A 20,266-nucleotide genomic window follows, 5' to 3' on the forward strand; every position below is an offset into this window, starting at 1 on the left:
TATGGGTCAGACCCACAACGCAATCGAACCTCATAAAGAAAGACAACAATTTGTTAAGTGTAGTAAGGTTCTTTTAAATACCACATACAACCGTGTCATTTCTGTCGTCATTCAAGAGTTGCTTCTTATTCCCGAGTAACCCAGTCGAAATGCTGAATTACATAAACTATCTAGGAGATCACAATTGAGAGTGTCTCTTAGCCTGAGAAACTAGTATTAGTGTCACAGATTCTCTCTACCCGAGGTGTAGCTGAGGACAAATTGTTTCCCCACTGGTTGTTGACTCGTTGCGGGCATTCGGCCTCCCGGCCCTAACTTGGAAGGAATGAAGCTGTTACCTATTTTCTACAGCGTCGAAGCCTTGATCCACCTGATACTTAACTCACTTATCCATATCGAGCAGACGCTCCTTTAGCACCATCAATGAATTATTTGATGTTCCTGCCCCTTTCTTACACTACGGAGTATCACCAAGTGTTAGTATGTGCGGTTTTTCTTCCATCTCGACCCGTCTGTTTAGCCAGACTACGAATGTGTCAACACAATAGCCAGGTTGACTAGTGGGAATGGCTATTTGTCTTGGACGGATATTCTGGGCACCCTTGTCTCCATGTTGATAGTTGGTAAGCTAAATTAGATCAAGCCTCACGTGTTGGAAGTTTTAGAAGTGCAAATGCTTACACTTCTTTAGGCTCTGAGCAATTTGGGTAGCCAGGGTTTGATATGCGACAGTTGAAAGGGACCGCCATCAAGTATTATCGAAATAAACCGTATGATATCGTATCAAGCTAACTCCGAGAATTAATAACCTTTACCATTGCTGACAAAGTCTGTTGAATGGGAAAGGTCCGCTCAACGACTTATTGAGCCCCACTGTTTACTGGGCTGGGAAAGAAATGATGCTTTGTAAACTCCATGGCCAAGAATTACTATCACTCACTAGATAAGTCCTATCTAATCCGTCTCCCTCATGAATACTACATTGATCAAATCTAGCCGGCACACTTGTATACACCCCACTCATTGAATCTTCACGTTCCAGCAACACAGTATCCATGATGCTGTGTTGTACCACTCCCTACTTTCTTTCCTTTGGGGCGTCTACCTTTCGTGCTACAAATTTTGAATGGTACGCAGCGTAGAAACCCTATAAGAATAGCTATTATATCATGGTGTTATGCCCCTATGGGTGGCTCAGAACCATTTCTTTGTAAACAAACGTCTGCCAATCTCAACTTAGATGCTAATTACTATATGTATCTTGTATGTTTTCATAATACCTGCTCGGGAATAGTGGTATTCTCTGTTTTCTCTGCTATCCAGCCCCTCTGAGTTGTTTTGGTAGCAGGGCCTCAGGATGTATTCAAAAGAGAAACGTTACACTATATTCCCCATTAATATCATTCAAGAGATTCATAATGACAAGACAAGAATCTATTCAACGAAATGTTCTTTCAGAAAGTCCACCTGGACCGATACGATACGTTCAAAGCCTTTACCAGCATAGCCATCAAAATGACCACCAGGGAATATGTGCAATTTCTTCGGCTCTCGAGCCCGAGAATACGCCTCCAGAGCAATATCAGCTGGAGTGATCACATCATTGTCCGCCACAGTCATCAACAGCGGAGTTGGTGAGATATGGGCGATATGTGTTGAAGGAACATACCCTCGAAGAGCCTCGAGACTAGTAATCAGAGAGATCAGCGTTAGAGTCAGTTTAGCGGAAGAGTGAGGAAGTACCTTTTCAGCGTGACCTCATTTTTCCAGTTCGACTTCACCTCCCACCCATGAAAGAACTGATAGCTATCTGGAGTAGGGAGTGCAGATGGTTTCAGGGGGTCTTCGTCTACCACTTTCATCGTCGCAGGGGGTTTCCCTGCGGCCCGGGCCAATCTGTCTAATATAAAGATCAGAGAAATGATGAGCACTGGCGCCCCCTAAGTGACTCTCATACCTTCCTGATAGGATTTGTTAAGGGCCTCCATAATATCAGGCCGTATGAGTCGGCCCATATTTTGCCACCCATCTACAAACGGAACTTGAGAGAGCACCACCTTCACTCGTCGGTCAACTGCTCCAACCCACAGCACATGCCCCCCGCTGTACGAACTTCCCCAGATGCCAATGCGGTCGGGATCCACGTCGGCTCGCGATTGCGCGTAGGTGATGGCGTCGGATATATCGCTTGTCTGTTGACTGGGAAGAATCTCATGGCGAGGCTGGCCTTCCTTGGTGTCACTGTCACCGAATCCTCGGTTATCGTATACTAGACAACTGATGGGTAGGTTTTGAGTGAAATATTCCGCGAATGTGTCCAGTTCCATTTCTTTCAGGGCGGAGAATCCATGGGACATGACAAGGCAGGGCAGTCTTGTTTCCGGTGCCTTTGTTGGAGGACGGAAGAACCAGCCTCGCAAGGTGACGTGATCGGCTGTTTGGAATTCGATATTATCACGAGGCATATTGTGGAGTGGTTCCGCGTGTTTAGGATTTGAGTATATCTTGCAAAAGGGAGGACTGAGACGAAGGAGGGAATTTACAAAGTGTTTGAACTCCAGGCGTCCCCATAGGTCATTTAAAGGCATCCATGATCATTTAAGGCCTCCCTTGGTCGTTTAAGGAGTCCTAGGGAGGGGAATAGACTCTCACGTCATTTTATGTCAGATCTCAGCTACACTTGACGTTAGAGGTCGAGGTCTCTTCGCGCCAAGAATCAGGCGAGCGAGATTGAAAGTCTAATTTATCCTACGACTAGCGTGGTGAATTGCGACGCATGTGTTGGGTACGAAACTGTCGGTCAAGAACTGCTCGACCGGTTTCCAGGTTTCATTGGTGCTTGTTGTGGTGCAGTGGGTGGTGCGGGAATAGTGATGGTCTATCGAAGGTGCTTGATGTCAAAGTGGTTAGGGACTCGTGACGTTGATAACCCTATGTAAAGGCTACCTACACCAAGAACATCATGTTGTATGTATTTTTAATTGTCCATTTTGTTTTGGTTCTTGCTATATTGTAGGTACCAGGATCACGCTCGCTCCACTATGACAGCCTCCGAAGCGAGCAGGGTTACGATGCCAGTCGAGACACTCTCAATGTTCAAGTCGCCTGTGATCCCACCACTCGCATCGACACTCTGACCAGCCCAAGTCACGCCAGTTCTTGCATCAGAACTTTGGCCCGTCAAGCGTCTGACCTTTAAATTTAGCCCAAGACTAGAGGCAATGTTGAATTCCCTACTCGATCGGGTGGTTGTCTCGTTAAAATACTCGGTATTCAGGAGAACGAGCTTCTGGATCTGATCATTGTCGTAAATAGCAAAATGCACGGCGGAGTTAGAATCAAGCGACGTGATCGGTGTAATCCTGGGACCATTAAGATCTGCTACGAGATCCGCAATGAAGAGCATGCTATAGTATCTATTTCACCTCTATGTGTCAGTTATGGGTAAACGACAACCTCTTCGAAGTAAACAGGCCAGAAAACTCACGTAGGGTTAATATGCGGAACAGGCGATGTCTCCGTCGACAATGGCTCCCACGTAGAATAGTAAAAGTCGCCTTTACCGTTATGGAAGAAGAGTCGGTCAATCCCAGCTGTGGCCCCGGAGAGGGCGTAGTCCAGTTGCCAGAGTGCTGCTCCAAGCGTATTCGATACCCCATCCTTTCCATGGCATGCAACGGAGCCTGTTTCGCCCATGTGCATCATTTTTCCGAGTGGTTTTGCGGCGGATATTTGACTGCTGTATTGGTCAAGGAGGTCTAGGGTCTGTTGGTGGTCGAGGAGGTTTCTCAGGTCGACTTTGGCTGCATCTTCGTCTGTTTATATTCGGTAAAAAGTGAGAATCGGAATAATAAAGCAAAGGGAAAGCAATGACAGAACATGAGCATGGGGAAACACACCCGTGCATATATTCCAGGGGTAGCCATGGACAGAGAAGTATTCAATTCCTGGAATGGACTGCGGTACGCCCAACCTCACTAGTTCCGAGATACTCATATCCGGCTTGAATAACTCCGGGCCTGCAAACGATGGAAACTGGAAGCTCGAAGCGGCGGATGAGCGAGCTCGGAGACGTGGTATCCATTCACGCATTTGACGGGCATAATCATTCACGTCGTAGTCTGGTGGTCGAAAGTCTCCATAAAGGTTCACTTCATTGCCTAATTCGTATGCCATGACCAGAGATTGATCGATGTATTTGAAGGCACCATCGATCTCGGCTTGAGCTAGGCTGTAGCTGTCTGTAGGGTAATGAGAATTGTTAGCAAATCACAGGAGCAGGGAGAGCAGATACATACTGTTACGGAAATTGAGCCCAAAAATAATCGGAGTTCCAGCTGGCACATTGTTTGCCAGGACATTGAATAGGTTCTTGTTGAACGTGACATTGACTGCTTCGGTGCCCTTTGGGTCGTTTGGGTCGTTCAGCACGATGCTACTCATTGTCTGGTTACAGTTCTCGCAAAAGTTAGCTCGATCTTGAGTATTGCCACCTATACGTAGGATAGCTGGACTCTGAGACCGATCCACGATGTTCTGCAGAAGTTGTTTCGAAAAGGCATTGGGATTGTTCACGTCGCCGAAATAGTCGACTGCGTTACCAAACCTGAAGCGATTGTTTGTTAGCACCATATTTAATGGAAGAGGGAAATAGAAGCCTACTCAATGGACAGACCCATCAGCTGTTTATCCAGAGGCACTGCGTCTGCAGCCGCTTGCTGGACGTTAAAATGCACATCTGAGCGAGAGGAAGGCGGCTTGATACTGTCCAGCGGTAGTGTAGCTACGAGCTTCACCGTAGTAGCAGCTAGAAAAATGAAGTGAGTAAGCACCATGGTGACAGTTAGCATGAGTTACAACCTTACTTCCATACTTACATCTTCAACATACATGTTTTATACATCGACATGCTTGCGCTGTGCTACATGGAACCGGGGACATGATTGACGGGGAAATCTATGGTTAATACGGGAAATTGTCCGGCCAAGAGTGTGGGGTAGTGCCCCCCGCCGGGCTTATAGCAATCTAGGCACATCGTTAAGACTAGTGGATCTGACTACTAGCTGGCATCGTCTATGTGACAGGAGACTCAAGAAACCCACAGGGTAGGAGAACCGTTAATGGAACCCCAGTTGAGGGAGCCTGGATTAGGTGCCAGGCAGATATTGCCAGTATATTACTATGATAATCATGCTGGAAATGATCCACGGATCTATCGATCCCACAGGATAACTGACCAGCACTCTTATGGTGCCGATCTATATGTACGTGGCCCTGCTGGATATCTACAAGGCACTAAACCTGGCTATATTGAGCGAACCCATTAACTAGGGTCGTCTATCTCTGCCCACCAGTTGTGACTTGGTCAGGGGTAGTTCTGAGACAGTCCCGTAAAGTGACCATGGTCATAACTATCAGTATTCATGAGTTCTGTTTCTCCGTCCACCATCTGCCGGTTTGCTAGTGAGTCGGAGCTGGTGAGTATCTCCGTGGCCGTATCCAGCGGGTCATTCCGTTGCCCTAGTGGGTCAATCATTCAGCCCTGACCTACTTAGACATGCTATCTCGTTAGTAGTATACTTAAGACCTCACAAACATTACAGGTCGTCAGAGATCTGGCATGGCTTCTTGCAGGAATGGCGCGAGAATGACTTCCTTGTTTGTGAGCACAAATCCAGCACGGGCATGGAGTTTGTGGGTATGATGCTGCGAGTGATTGACAGCGATTGAAAATACTTTCTATCCACAGTTTTAGTCTTCTGGGCTCTTCGCGGTAGAGAGTTGGCGAACCAGTCTAGTTTTCTAGATGGCTGCCTTCTACTGAGATAGGTTATGTATATCGTTTCCTTGTACGAATTTTGCCAGCTGTATCTAAGATTATAACAGGAGCCACCCTTGCCAATTTAGTTTCAATAGTTGATCTGGAAGCTAACCACTCTAGGGGGATCAACACGATTTCGCACTAGATTTACATGACTATTGAAATTCAAGACCTTTGCACCGGTGGCTAGTTGGACATCTTTACTACCGCAGCAATAGGCAGACGGCTCCATCAAAATACTAATAAACGCAACACCAGTACTCAATATAAGACTACAGCAGTTTCTCTCATAACACTTGATATATCTACTCGAAAATTGTTTATATAGATTACTTGGTCCTCTAAAAAAGATAGTCTATATAGCCCTCACTGCCTCTATACCTTGCCTTTCGAAGCTGGATGGAAGATTGGTACTTGGACGTGCATGGCGCCTCCATGGATTCATGTTCGCCAAATGCCTGGACAGTCTCCCTTTCCTGTTGCGACTTCCCATTCTCTCACGCTGTATCTAGTCCGCCAGGGCTTTCGCCTTGCATGGTTGGTAGCGTGTCTCTATCTGCGCTGCGTTCTCGACCGTATCCCGGATTGAGCTATAGTTGCGTTTGCCTGTCCAGCTCTTTGTTTTGGTGGTTAACCCATGAAGACAGACACATTGAACTAGATGAGCCGATAACTTCGTTGCGTGCCTTGCCCACTAACCTTGCTCCTCCTATAATACCCATCACTTTTCCATATCTGTCGTGGTGCAGTGTTGGCAGTCGCCTTTCTCGCAGCTTTCTTACGTAATATGAGGTGGGTTGTGTTCCAGGATACTGCTAAGTACATGCCACGAAGTTTGTGTCTAGGTACCGTGTCGAAATCAAACTATTCAAAGCTTTTAGTCAATGTGTGTAGTCTCTTCTTCAAGGTGCGGTCTACGGCATCCTCAAACCGCTGGCGCAGCACCTTCTCATACTCCTCTTTATCCTGAAGCTTAGTAGATATTATAGTCTCTGTGTCGACAGCCCAGTAGTCCGATACAATGCGCGAAAATTCAGAGCTGACGCGATGGGCTGACACAAAGATTGGATGAATATGTTAGTGGAAAAGATTAAACAGACCTCTGGGGCTGTCCAAGGAATGGAAGTACCAAAAGCCCCCAGTCTGCCAAGCCCTTCTCATAAGGTCTGTCCGGTATGAATGTGTATTGTCTATGGAGGGCAATAACCTCTCCTCCTCTTCGAAAACATCCAGAAACTCTTCATATACTTGCTTAAAGGCCTCGAGGTTCTCCCCGGTCAGATCATTCATAGAGCGACCAGTCAACCACAATGGGGGACGGAGGGTTTCCGCGGGTAGAGAACATGCCCATTCGAGCTCAACCAAACATTTTACATGCCAATGCCTGTCAACAAAAATGCTGCTTGGGTGTAGATCTGTTAGTCTGTATAAGAAAGGTCCTTGGCGAAGTTCCCGATTAGTAAAATGTGGTAGAAGTGCCCGCATGATAGCTAATCTTGCCATCTGTGCTCGTCCGTCATCCTCATCACTGAGGGAGTTTGGCTGATGTCGGATTCGGCTATCGTGGCAAGCCAGAAGATCATGGTAGTATGCGTCCTTTGCTGGATATGTCAGTGTTCGGCCGATGTTGGTGGGAATGCCCCCGTTCTCTAATTGATGAAGTCAAAGAGTAAGAGGGCGGTTCGAGAGTCGCAAGGCGCCATTCTGGTCTAGTGTCCAAGATCCTATACGGGGCAGTGGTTTCTGGCTCAAGGAAAGCATAATGCGGGATAGACCCCTGAAGAGGTTGATCCTCTTGTCTCGGTGATGATGGTCCTCCTCCCAGGTCTCTGATAGCATTTGCACTTCCGAGTTACCAACGTAATCCATGAGCAGGTAGCCGCTTTCCAGCATAGTTAGATGACGATGGCAAATATAGTTACACGACGGAGTAGACTCCAAGAGCCACGATATGTATCGTTTGAAATACCAGGGGATCCTAGTTGTCAAAGGAGTATTCTCAGGTTTCGTAAACTGCATAGTGTTAGAAATAGTCTTAGAAAAGATAATGGTTGAGATCAGTTGAAATCTCATACACTTCGGCCACCAACAAGCCCCAAAGCCCCATATCTGAGGGGTCGGAGTCTCTGGGCAATGCTCTTTTATCCAAATGTAAGTTGCAGCTTCGCAATGGAGTTTTTCATCCACATTGCCGGGGTATTTGGATTCCCCTAGCTTGTACGGTAAGGGGAACCTAATGAGAGCTCGCTTCTTTGGTTGCTGGCTCTGTCTATGGATATAAATCGGAATGCAAACCTTGAAGCTGCCGTGTAGCCATTCGTTTATGTCTCCGAGCCGACAGGTCTCTGACCGACCTAGGCCAAGGTGATATGACACAATATCCTCGATATCTCCACGATTGCTGTACAATGACACAAAAAACTCTATTCGCCGCTCAAGGAGTATGTCCTCTTCTTGCTCGATAGCTGACTCCAATGTGGGGGTACCCCGAAGGAGTGGAAGCGTAGCCTGTTGATGAGGCATGGTAGTGCTTCTATATATGTTGGTGCGTTGAGACAACACAGCAAACACGGTTACTCGAGCATCCAAGATATTAAATCAGCACGACCAGATATCTATCAGACATCAGCGGCGATAGAGCTAGAGGTCTCAGATTTCACTAGGCTTGTTTCCCTCAAAGACCGATCAAGCCCAACCAGGACAGGGCTATCCTTAAGTGGAGATGCATAAAGGAGCACAGATATGAGATGGCAACCTACGACAGGCGGTCAAATGCGGCAGAATAGCGACTCTGAGATTATAGCGAAGGTCATAGAGGTACTATTCTAGACCAAGAGCCCACATAAGAGTGCCTTAGCACCATGGGAGGCATATGGTCGAACCCCATTGTATAGATAGTTATATTGATTTATCCCTAATACCTTGAATGGGCTCCCCAAAAGTACACCAGTACTCGGCATCTGCAGTCCATACATTGACACATTGGAATCTAAGTTGCTAAACACAAAAATGAGTGGCCACAGCAAAATCACCGATCCTCATAGCCAATTGTATAATCCAAGGAGCAATTACAACGTATCATCAACTAGCCAACAGTATGAGCCTGTTGCGCCGCGCTATGCTATAAGATAAGCGTACATCGAAGGTAAGGTATCTTATGTCACAAAAGACCCACAAAACTTTATCTGGTCCGTATCGTTGCCCGCTGCCCGAACGGATGGTCAAATGAGATAAAAAGAAAAGTCGGAAAAGAGAAGAAAGACGAAAAAAATGAGGCTATTTGGCCTTCAGAGTAACGCCCGTAGCAATATTATACTCGACATCAATCGTCCTTGAACCTGTCCCCAGTAGCACGAGTCCTGCTCGTCCCTGCCGAAGGACTATGGAAACGGCCTCTTACTGAGCCTCCATCGTGAAGACTTGTTGCGGATCGGTTGATCTCGGGCCTCAGTATCTTTGAGCTGTCGCGAGATTCTAGCCCATCATTAAGCTCGATCAGGTCTCCCACCCCTCGCGTCGCAGGTCGATGGGCTGTACCGTTTATTTGGTGGCCTTGTGTGCTCTGCTGCAGTTCGTTAAACCCAGCCTTTGCGCGGCTCGTCATCTTTCTGACCCAGCCCTCGACTGCACCGCCTATATTATCCAAGCCGGTGGGAGTGTTGGACACAGCATTTGAGGTATACTCAGTGGAGTCTTGGAATTTCGGTGGAGTGGGAGTGGGGGCAAGGTTCGGTAGATGCTGGGCAAAGAATTTACTCAAACCGTCGAGAGCCGGCCCAGGAGCCATTGTGTCACGATCAAGGGTGCCAACTCCCGGCCCGGCTAATTGTATATTGCTGCGTTGGCGTTGATGGCGCACGGCAGGCTTGGATTTGGCTGATGCTCGTGACCCTGACGAGTCGGCGTGAGGTCTATTTCCGGATATAGGTGTATCGCGCGAAGACTGAGGTTCAATGCTTGATGAAGTCGAGGATAATGTCGGGGTTCTCTCGCGTCCAGAGAATGAAGGAATCTCAGAATCAGTATAGGAAACAGACTTCCGCCTTGAGCGCGGAAAGAAGCCTAACGCCCTGCGCGGGACGCGGCCAATCTCTACAGGCGCAGAGAAGCCGTCGATCTGGACCCAGGACTCGTGTTTCCATATTTGATCAGCTTCTACATCTGAAGGAGCATCAGGGATTGCTTCAGGTTGATCACGGGGCCCTGAAACCGTACTCGGAGCTATTGAGCTCCCACTTGGATCTTCCAGTGAATCACGTCTAGAACTCCCAGCATCCACCAGGTTAAGGTCATGCCGAATGGGTCGTCCTTTGACTGAGCAGGAATCAACTGGTAGAAGAACTGTCTTCCGACCTTGTATACTATCACTGGGCCAAAATCCATTCGCCTTCCTGAAGATTGCAGGCTGACAACCGTAGCGTATCGTTACTCCCGTTATACTGTCCGTCGGCTGGACATGATGTACGTACGCCAGAGCCTCCTCATCCTGGTTCGAACCTCCCTTCAAATGGCTCGTTCGATCACTGGAATCGCGTCGTTTGTGTTTCGTATTAAGATTTCCATTCGTCTCTGTATCCGCTAGTAGTAGCGCTTCCCTTTTTTTCGCCTGCAGAAATGCTTGCCGTTCTTCCTTAGTTCCAGCGCCAATTGCGGAGGTAGACGGAACTGCCGGTCCCCACGACGAGGGTGTCAAGGTCCGCGACGAGGTTCCCAGGTATGAATCGGGGCGCGAAGGCTTCCTCGCGTGTGTCCGCGCCGCTCCATTGGTGGCGGGCCGTGCAGTGTCACTTCCCAAAACCGATGAGGCCAGACTCTGTAACGATGACCAAGACGCATCCAGAAATTCAACGGCGGCTCGCGACGACTCCGCGAAGTTGACTTGATTCTTGCCAGTATAGCTGAACCCACCTAATGAGCTACTCGCACCACGGCCAGGCGAAGATACGACGCGGGAAGGATGCCTCATTGGCATCGGCGAAGCTCCGCGGGATGTGTAGGGGGACGGGGTGGCACCGCGAGACCGAGGTACTGGGATATCCGAGGACAGGGTGGTGGACAGCCCGGAGGGCTCCAGTTGCCTTCCATTATCACTTTCGTCATCGTCGGTGAACGATACTAAACGGCAAGGGCGTGATCGCACGGTTGAGGTGGACCTGCGGGAAGCATTCGTACCATTTGTCCCAGGGCTAAGGGTGTCGGCAAAGCTGGTACTGGAACTCATCCCTGACGACGACCACGATTATATCCGAGGGAAGTCGTCAGCTCTCCTAAGGGCAGGAAACTCTGGGTGAATGATCGCCAAACGCAAAGCGCCATGGGAAGACCCTATAGCACCACGTTCGTCATCCAGTCTTCCGTCCCTATCGCATCCGTGTCCTTCAGCGGCGTTCCAACGTGCTAGGGTGAGTGAGATTCAACAATCCGTCCAATAAATGATGATCTTCACACTGTGGGTTGAAGTCCAGTATGACGCACAGTCCAGTATGACGCACAGTCCAGAGAATCAGGGACATCGAATTAGGGGGACCATCGAAAGCTGAGCAGGGAGTATGGGGGGGTTTGGATTAGTAGTTTGGGGCGCGGGATGCGGCAGGAAGGGTAAATTAGTTGGTTTAGCCTCCTTTGTGATGACGACTGCCCCCGAGTTTAGTAGCAAGTCCAGACGTCGTCCACTCACGGCGGGGCGGGTCCAAGTCTTATGTAAAAGGTTAAGAAAATGGGGACTGTAAGGCGCCCGCTGAGATTAGATAGGTCATTCAGGACTTTGCCAAGGAGGAAAATTGAGAGAAAGGAAGTGACCCCCAAAAACGAAGGAAAAGACAAGAAGGGAAAATAGGCAGAGAAAGTAGGAACAGGAGGAGAGGGAAGAAAAAAGACAAAATTGTGCTCGGAATATTCGATCGGCAAGAAGGTGATCCTTTCCCAGTCGAACTTGTCATGTTTCTTATCATACCTAGGTTTCCTGCCTCCAGTTGGCCACCACTGGCTGATGTACGGTACCGTACTGTATTGCCCGACCGCAGATCGGCGAGTTCCCCCCATTTGTGGTGCAATGGCTTACGCCAACAACTAATATCATGGCCCAATTGCATTACAGTGCTTGTCGTCTATGCACCAGATATACTTCTATCCAGTCAGGGATACTGTGAAACTTCGTTCCTCTCATCCATTGGGAGATCCCTCTAAAGCTAATACCGAAAAACAGAGGAGCCGTCAAAAATACTCTATGGACAGTATCGGACTTCATAACCAGGATGGGGTGGAAATTGCCACATATGATAGCCATATCCGACGACGCCATTAAATATCTGGCAAGATGCTCAAAAACAAACAGAACGCCATTCCCTTCGTGCTGTATACAAGTAACATAGACAAGGTGACTGACACGGCAAGTTCACGAATTCAGACAGTTCACTCAGGCGGCTCAACCATTTCAGCAGATGGCCGTGTTTCAACTTCAGACGTCGCCTCAGATTCCGTACTCCAATCTTTCTCCGAGCTAGCCTTTATGGGTGCCTGTAGCTGTGCCGGCGGGGGAATAATTCTAACACCTCCAGCACGTGAGAAAAAGTCTTCTGTTCGAAGACCACGGACCTCTTCAGGGTCGACCGTGTTCATTTGAAGACCAGCAGCCTTTTTCTCACGAATGAGCTCTCGAACTGGTGCCATAGCTGCATCGCGACAAGCTTCCTTGATATCACTGCCTGACATGCCTGCCATGGCTTTAACAAGGTAGTCAAGGTCAAAGTTCTCCCGGTCTACCTTGGTATCTTTAAGTACGAGACTGAGGATTCGAAGTCGTTGTGGTGCTGGAGGAAGGACGACCGGGAACTTCTTAGGCATCCGCCTGAGAATGGCTTCGTCAATATCCTGTATGCGGTTTGTTGCACCCATCACAACAACCCGCTGGGGTTCACCCGACGAGTTCGCGGAGGTAAGGCCATCCCAATGGGTCATGAATTCTGCCTTAACCATACCACTTGCCTCGTGTTCCCCACTCCGCCTAGTGCCAAGGACAGCGTCTATCTCGTCAATGAAGACAATGGAAGGCTGCAGCTTCCTGGCTAGGGAGAAGACTGCATTGACCAACTTATTCGAATCACCGTACCACTTCTCCGTCAGAGTTGATATGTGTAGGTTAATGAAACATGCTCCACTCTCATGAGCAAGCGCTTTGGCAAGCATAGTCTTTCCGCACCCAGGAGGACCATACAGCAGAACACCCGACGGGGCTGTAAGTAGTGAAGACGTAGATGAATAGAGATGAGGCATGGTTAGTGGGTAGATAACAGACTCTTTCAGCTCCTCAATGATCTCATCCAAGCCGCCAATATCCTCGAATGATACGGGAATGTCGTCTGGGGCAACAACATCCATTGCGATCGCTTGTTCGTATTGGGTCAGGGCAAGGTCTCCACGCTTTTGTCTCCGTCCCCGCTTGCCTTCTCTACGTGGTGAATCTTCATCAGACTCTTCTCCTCCATCGAGTCTCCGTAGAATAGCAGCCGACTTACGTCGTTGCTCTTCTTTCTTTTGGCTTTCCGGGTCGAAATCAAGACGAGATAGGAGGTATCGAATGAGGAAGTAGGCAGATGCCGACTGAGCATATTTTGTTAGTCCATGCGACACCAGGGGATCAAATTTGACTGACAGTGCCGGCAACCATCACCAATTCCTGTAAGAATTGCTGCCATCTCGGACCGCGCGCTGAAGCCATGATGATACAACTGCGCTCAATACCAACGAATGATTATACTATGAGGAATAGAGCACGGTTCTGCTTCAGGAATGCAGTTGCAACGAATTACCCGAGGCCAACAGCGAGATGAAAGATAAATTATGCAACAAAACCCAGCTGAATGTTACTCGGGTCGGCAAAGCAGCTGTGGCGCTGATCGGGGCCGTGGCTTTGCCGACACCGTCACATGCTTCACTGCCTGTTGGTTGGTTTGCGGTGTCGTAGGCGGAGAAGGTCCCACCGACGCGCCAGTGATCATTCGTCCGAGTTTGTTGTCGTGTGTACAGTCTGAGTGTTGCGCAGTGCTTTTTCTTTCTACTATTTTGTATAAGAATATATAAATATACCTTCTTGCAATGCCACCCAAGAGAAAGGCCGCAGCCAAGCTTTCTAATTTAGCGGAGTCCGACAACGAGGACGCGACGCAGGCCCAGGAACCACGCGACGATGAGCGCCCTACGAAGAAGCCGAGAGGGCGGCCTCGCTCGAAGTCCGCAGAGCTCAAACCACTAATCCAATCAAAAAATGACACCGCAACTGCACCATCCCAGGCGCCGGAGGCTGCACCTAAGAGGGGAACAAGAAGAGGGAGACCAAGGGGCTCCAGGGGCTCACTGCAATCTGTTAACCAAGAGATAGAAGAGCAGAAGGAACCCGAGGAAGGGGAGGAAGAGTCTGGTCCTCAGGTCCCGGAAAGCGCGCCTGCATCTAACGATGAGCTCGTCGCATCGCAACCTGCTGCTAGGTCAACTAGGTCTGCGAAACCTGCCAAGCCTACAACCACCCGCGGACGACGCAAAGCAACTGTTGAGAAGCAAGTCAAGACTGACGGCGAATTTCAATATACCCCGAGAAATACGCGACATTATAAGTCACCGGTAAAGGCCAACGAAGAAGCTGAACAATCCACGAAACAACAGCAGAAAGCAGATCCACAGTCAGAACTGGAAGAGGAGGTATCAGAAGGTGAAAAGGCTGCGCCAGATGTTGTCGAGGAGACCTTTGTCCAGGAGGAACCCATGGAACCTCGCTCTATCTCCATGTCGCCAGCTAAGCGTAGACAATCTACTCAACGTCCTCTACAGGGTTCGCCACTAAAGCCTAACGCGGAGCCGGAATTAAGGCGCAAGATCGGAGAACTCACTAAAAAGTACGATACTTTGGAGAGTCGCTACCGAACCCTTAAAGAGATAGGTGTGGTAGAAGCAAATGCCAATATGGAAAAATTACGGAAACAATGCGAAGCAATGACGAATGGTTCGTGAATCCCTGCTTCTCCGGCGTAAGAAGTGATATACTCACTTATCTAGCTTCGAACAACTTGGTTGCTGGTCTGAAGGCAGAACTGGAGGCGCAAAAGGCGCTTGGTCAGCGAAGCCGGACACTACAGAAACAGTTAAAGGAGCGAGATGCAGAAATCGCTCAATTGAAATCTCAAGCTGAAGAAGCCACCAGTCAGCTGTCTTCCGCTCAAACTGAGGTTAAAGCTTTACAGACCAAGCTTGCAGCTGCTCGGAATACAGCAGCGAGTCTCGAAAGTGCTGCCGCCAAGGTCCCTGGAAGCGCCATCAAGGGTGGTAGCAACCGTGCTAATGCCGCAGCAAGTGCTGAAGCCGCGCAAGCAGCTCAGTTTGCACAGCTCAAGGAGGACCTTTACACTGATCTCACCGGTTTGATTATTCGTGATGTCAAAAAGGGAGACTCCGACAATCTGTATGATTGTATCCAAACAGGTATCAACGGGAGTAAGTTTCTATACCTCCAACTGCACCAGAAATACTCTAATACAGAGACAGCGCTACACTTCAAATTGGCCGTACCGCACGTTTCATCAGCCAATTTTGAGAACGCAGAGTTTCAGTATGTTCCACTTCTGGATGACAACCGAGATCGCGATTTGATCGATATCCTTCCTGAATATTTAACGGTGGATATCACTTTCGTCCGTCAGCAAGCGTCGAAATTTTACACCCGAGTCATTGATGCTCTCACAAAACGGCGGACGAGCACTGGTAACTAAAAATTATTTATCGCTCCTTCGCTCCTATACACACTTCCTGCGGAATTGGTTCTACTTTGGTTATGGATTCAATCCTTGCTCCGTTTTGCATGGTAGGAGTAAGGGCAGTGTAACGGCGTATCATCCCTGGAGAAGGTATCTGGATAAGGAGTTTAGTGTTAATTTGGATGGTCGACTTTACGTATGCATTTACAAACATACACGGGCATGAGATAATGGAAACCTTGGTGGACGTGTAGAAGTTTGGTACGCCCCTTTGTTGAGTAGTAGTATATATCAGGGGCAATTGCGGAACCCGTGGGTGCCGTCTACCGTAGTCCGCTGCCGTGCCGTATTGAGGACCACCGATTGGCTGCGGGTATCCCCAAGTTCCTCAAGGTGTCAGGGACGCGCGGAAAAGTGCCATCTTTCATCGGAAGATCACTTTGAGGCTGCTGTCGGTTTGTGAGCTCCCCATTGCTTCACTTGTCCTTCTTCCCAGCTTTATTTTTATTCAATTGCCTGATTAGCCAATATCCTTCTACAGAGACTCTTATCTGTCAATTGATACGGGGCTGGCAAAAGAAACCATGGCGCGTGTCGGCCGCGTTGGGTTTCTTACCCTCGCGGTGGTCTTCCACCTAATGTACGCCTATTCGATCTTTGACATATACTTTGTCAGTCCGATTGTTAGTGGCATGAGATCGTTCGGCGTGGAACGAGAGGCCAGCGCTGAGGCACCGGCCAAGCGTCTGGTTCTATTTGTGGCGGACGGCTTGCGCGCCGATAAGGCGTTTCAAGCATTACCTGACCCAGATGCACCTTCAGATCTTGAGAACGATGAACCGATCTACCTTGCACCTTTTATTCGATCCCGCGCTCTCTCTCACGGAACCTTCGGCATCTCCCACACGCGAGTTCCCACCGAATCGAGACCCGGCCATGTTGCGCTGATCGCGGGGTTGTATGAAGATGTTTCGGCAGTGACGACGGGCTGGAAACTTAATCCAGTGGACTTCGATAGCGTTTTCAATAGAAGCCGACATACGTGGAGCTGGGGAAGCCCGGATATTCTCCCAATGTTCAAAGAGGGCGCCGTTCCCGGAAGGATTGACGCAGACACATACGGAGAAGAAGCGGAAGACTTCTCGGCTGATGCGACTAAGCTGGATATCTGGGTTTTTGATAAGGTTAAGGAGCTCTTCGCATCCGCAAAGAAAGACCCAGAGTTAGACGCGAAGTTGCGAGAAGATAAACTGGTCTTTTTCTTACATCTTCTTGGTCTAGATACCACAGGTCATGCCTACCGTCCCTATTCGAAAGAATATCTGCGCAACATCAAGCTGGTGGATAAGGGTGTGCAGGAAATCACGCAACTTGTGGAGGATTTCTATGGTGATGGCAAGACGTCATTTGTATTCACCGCGGATCATGGCATGAGCGATTGGGGAAGCCATGGGGACGGTCATCCTGATAATACTAGAACACCGCTAGTTGTTTGGGGCTCTGGCGTGGCCAGTCCCAGGTACACACACGAGGGAACCATAACAGGACATGAAGATGGAGTCTCAGCAGACTGGGGTCTTGATAGCGTTCAGCGCAATGATGTCGCACAGGCAGACGTCGCTGCCCTCATGGCCTATTTGGTTGGACTTGACTTTCCCACTAATTCCGTTGGACAATTGCCCCTCGGCTATTTAGATACCAGTCCTAAAGATAAGGCATTGGCTGCGCTTGCGAATGCACAGGGAGTTTTGGAAATGTATCGTGTTAAGGAAGAGCAAAAGCGGGACGCATTGTTACGGTACACACCGTTCGAGCCTCTTGCGGATAACGGCGAGACGTCCGTGGAGGCGCGTCTTGAAAGGATCAAGACCCTAATCTCGAACAAGTCTTATGACGCCTCAATTCAGCTGAGCTCTGAGCTCTTGCTTACGGCGTTGGAGGGCTTGCGGTACCTTCAAACGTATGATTGGCTCTTCTTGAGAACTATCGTCTCTCTGGGGTATTTGGGTTGGATTGCGTACGCTTTGACGACGGTGATCGATCTGCATGTCTTACACGGAAAATCCGAGTCGAATCGCACAACCTTTAGTATCATGTTCTTCTCATCTATCCTCGTTGCTCTCTTTTCAGTCTTACTGTATCAGGGCTCTTCATGGAGGTATTACCTCTATGCACTGTTTCCCATCTTTTTCTGGGAGGAAGTCTTCGCGCGGCGGAAAGCCTTGCTTGCTGGTCGTGAGATACTCTTGGGTCATGTCCATTCTGTAAGCGGGTACTTTGCATTCGCCATACAGCTGTTGCTGTATGTGGGTGTATTGGAGGCATTGGTACGTTGAGCTACCCCTCACTCTTTAGTTTATTATTAGTACACGGCTGACAGTACCAACAGGTGCAATCCTATTTTCACCGGGACATCTTCACAGTTTGCTTTATCTTGGGGGGTTTTTGGCCGATAACCTACGGTACAAAGTTCCTTGGCCAGCATAAGTTGCTTTCTGCATCATGGGCACTCGGTTGTTTCCTGATGAGCATTTTTACTCTCCTGCCTGCCAACAAAGTTGAGGACATGATGATGATGTACGAGATGACCCCCCAGTGCTATAGTGCACCTCTGTTCAAGCAGATACTTACCTGACCTTTTTCGTGCAGTTCTTGTGGTTCCCTGTTGATGTTCTTGACGGGTCTACTGTATCTTATCTTTGAACGCTCTATCTTGGGACAAAAGCGCTCTTCTGATCCAAACTCTGTTGTCTCTAGCTGCGGCTCGCGAACTATTATGGGTGCGCAGGTATGGAAGCCCTCATGGATGCCAATCACACTAGATTCCCCTCTTTTGCGAACCACAAGTTCTCAGACCTTTCATGTTTTTCATTTTGTGACTAATTCTATCCAGGTCGGTATGATTCTCCTTGCCTTGATTGTAACCAGGTCAAGTGTGGCATCTCTTCAGGCCAAGCAGGGTCTCCCTCTTGGAAACCAGGTTCTTGGGTGGGCTATCTTGGGTGAGTGCTGTCTCGTCTTTTCCTCTCTCAATCTTTTCCATTTAGTCGCGCGATCCCTCATCGGATAACGAAGGACATGTTAGAACTAATCTCAAATGAATGTAGTTTCTTCGCTCCTGTTGCCATTTCTTCACCGTCTGTACCCCAACAGTCACTACCTCCACCGATTGATGGTTATCTTCCTTACCTTTTCTCCGATCTTCATTATCCTTACCATCTCATACGAAGGCTTATTCTACTTTGTCTTCTGCATGACTCTCCTAGCATGGGTCCGGCTGGAGCAGGCCATATACATTCATACTACGGCGCCGACTAGAGAGCAGGATCATAGTGTGGCAAACGGCTCTCTACCCGCGAAGAAACCCAGTCCGGGAAACACGGTGGTAGTCGAAGGCCAACCCTACCGATACCGGACACTTAGCGTCTCCGATGCACGTGTGGCGCTGTTCTTCTTTTTCCTCCTTCAGTCGGGATTTTTCAGTACCGGAAATATCGCATCTGTATCCTCCTTCTCGCTGGACAGCGTTTACCGGCTTATCCCGATTTTTAACCCCTTTGCACAGGGCGCGTTGTTGATCTTGAAGCTTCTGATCCCATTTGCGATTATCAGCGCCAACCTGGGCATCCTCAACCACCGGCTAGAGGTTGCCCCCAGCGCTCTGTTCATGGTAGTGATGTCCATCTCAGACGTGATGACCTTGAACTTCTTCTACATGGTCCGCGACGAAGGATCCTGGCTGGAGATTGGCACGACCATTAGTCACTTCTGCATTGCCAGTTTCCTGTGCACGTTCGTGGCAGTCCTGGAGTTTTTAAGTGAATTATTCATCAGTGGAGTGGACTTTGGCCACCCAGCCACCACCGTTGGATCCGCAGTTGCGAAAGCTGTCAATGGGTCCGTGGCGTGTGGACATTCTCCGGATTCTGATATATCCGGGGAGGATAGCACGAGCGTGGGGATCACCGCCAAGGCTGATCCGGATGCCCGTTCATAAAAGATATTTTGTACAATTCTCATCTAGATAGATTTCTTACATTTTATTATTACCTTAATACATTATTCAATGATCAGACTTGGCTGCGAGCCATCTGCATTGAACGCCATCGCGAGCGGTCTGATAAGCAAGCATGGTAATGAAAAGGAATGTAGATCGTCATGAGCCGAGGCATCACAAGCCAAAACGTGACGCAATTCCCATCTAGAGGTGTCAGCGCCTGAACCAACCCCCAAGCGCTCGTACCTGTCCGTCATCAGTGCAGAGTCCCAACTTGTGCCAAACTCTCCGAAACCTCCCTTGCCCATCAGCCTTAAGGTTTGGATAGATCCCGAAGCGAGATTGCGGGGAGCCAACCGCCTGGATTCCAGCGTGCCAATCGTGCTACCTGTCAGGCACGGCGAATGAGGCTTTGCTCGGGTTCTAATAACGCCGTTTGAGGAATTTCGGTATGGAGTGCGGTCAACGTCTGTGCGGAGGGGCGAGGATCCTACCCCGTCCGGGAAAGGACTGCGAGGGTGTGGGAAACGAGGTCTGGTGATAGGTGGGTGGCAATAACAGGTTGGATCTCGGGGGATGTGAGGTGCGCGTTCTGGGGAATAGGATCTTGTCTAAGATTATCTGATTCGATATGCGGATGGAATACTGACAGAGTATATCGCATGATCAGACGTTCGTGCTTAGATTGAATTGCGTATTTCGTAT

General features: G+C 48.9%; 7 protein-coding genes across 7 annotated transcripts; 2 read left to right on the top strand and 5 right to left on the bottom strand.

The window, feature by feature from the left end:
• Nucleotides 1–1,434: 1,434 nt before the first annotated feature.
• Nucleotides 1,435–1,862, bottom strand: AO090011000313 (uncharacterized protein; the record flags this gene model as incomplete). Its single annotated transcript, XM_001825912.3, has 2 exons — nucleotides 1,435–1,687; nucleotides 1,744–1,862. 2 exons carry the CDS (start codon nucleotides 1,860–1,862, stop codon nucleotides 1,435–1,437), a joined length of 372 nt encoding a protein of 123 aa, XP_001825964.3.
• A 78-nt stretch (nucleotides 1,863–1,940) lies between these two features.
• On the bottom strand, nucleotides 1,941–2,588 carry AO090011000314 (alpha/beta hydrolase; the record flags this gene model as incomplete). The annotated part of the gene is made up of 1 exon (XM_023232890.1): nucleotides 1,941–2,588. One exon carries the CDS (start codon nucleotides 2,586–2,588, stop codon nucleotides 1,941–1,943), a length of 648 nt encoding a protein of 215 aa, XP_023093452.1.
• A 437-nt stretch (nucleotides 2,589–3,025) lies between these two features.
• AO090011000315 (glycosyl hydrolase family 79 C-terminal domain-containing protein) lies at nucleotides 3,026–4,909 on the bottom strand (the record flags this gene model as incomplete). Its single annotated transcript, XM_023232891.1, has 6 exons — nucleotides 3,026–3,416; nucleotides 3,488–3,815; nucleotides 3,900–4,241; nucleotides 4,299–4,606; nucleotides 4,663–4,807; nucleotides 4,891–4,909. 6 exons carry the CDS (start codon nucleotides 4,907–4,909, stop codon nucleotides 3,026–3,028), a joined length of 1,533 nt encoding a protein of 510 aa, XP_023093453.1.
• A 4,234-nt stretch (nucleotides 4,910–9,143) lies between these two features.
• Nucleotides 9,144–9,608, bottom strand: AO090011000317 (putative LysM domain protein; the record flags this gene model as incomplete). Its single annotated transcript, XM_001825914.3, has 1 exon — nucleotides 9,144–9,608. One exon carries the CDS (start codon nucleotides 9,606–9,608, stop codon nucleotides 9,144–9,146), a length of 465 nt encoding a protein of 154 aa, XP_001825966.3.
• Nucleotides 9,609–12,232: 2,624 nt separating this feature from the next.
• Nucleotides 12,233–13,538, bottom strand: AO090011000318 (protein-degrading AAA family ATPase MSP1; the record flags this gene model as incomplete). The annotated part of the gene is made up of 2 exons (XM_023232892.1): nucleotides 12,233–13,351; nucleotides 13,473–13,538. 2 exons carry the CDS (start codon nucleotides 13,536–13,538, stop codon nucleotides 12,233–12,235), a joined length of 1,185 nt encoding a protein of 394 aa, XP_023093454.1.
• Nucleotides 13,539–13,915: 377 nt separating this feature from the next.
• On the top strand, nucleotides 13,916–15,579 carry AO090011000319 (putative chromosome segregation protein (Pcs1); the record flags this gene model as incomplete). Its single annotated transcript, XM_001825916.1, has 3 exons — nucleotides 13,916–14,816; nucleotides 14,870–15,304; nucleotides 15,356–15,579. The coding sequence occupies 3 exons, from the start codon at nucleotides 13,916–13,918 to the stop codon at nucleotides 15,577–15,579; spliced, it is 1,560 nt and encodes a 519-aa protein (XP_001825968.1).
• A 569-nt stretch (nucleotides 15,580–16,148) lies between these two features.
• On the top strand, nucleotides 16,149–19,561 carry AO090011000320 (mannose-ethanolamine phosphotransferase MCD4; the record flags this gene model as incomplete). The annotated part of the gene is made up of 5 exons (XM_001825917.1): nucleotides 16,149–17,891; nucleotides 17,954–18,141; nucleotides 18,214–18,352; nucleotides 18,458–18,566; nucleotides 18,672–19,561. 5 exons carry the CDS (start codon nucleotides 16,149–16,151, stop codon nucleotides 19,559–19,561), a joined length of 3,069 nt encoding a protein of 1,022 aa, XP_001825969.1.
• Between the last annotated feature and the right edge of the window lie 705 nt (nucleotides 19,562–20,266).

The sequence above is a fragment of the Aspergillus oryzae genome, chromosome 7 (genome assembly GCF_000184455.2).
Source record: "Aspergillus oryzae RIB40 DNA, chromosome 7".
In the NCBI taxonomy this organism is placed as follows: domain Eukaryota; kingdom Fungi; phylum Ascomycota; class Eurotiomycetes; order Eurotiales; family Aspergillaceae; genus Aspergillus; species Aspergillus oryzae.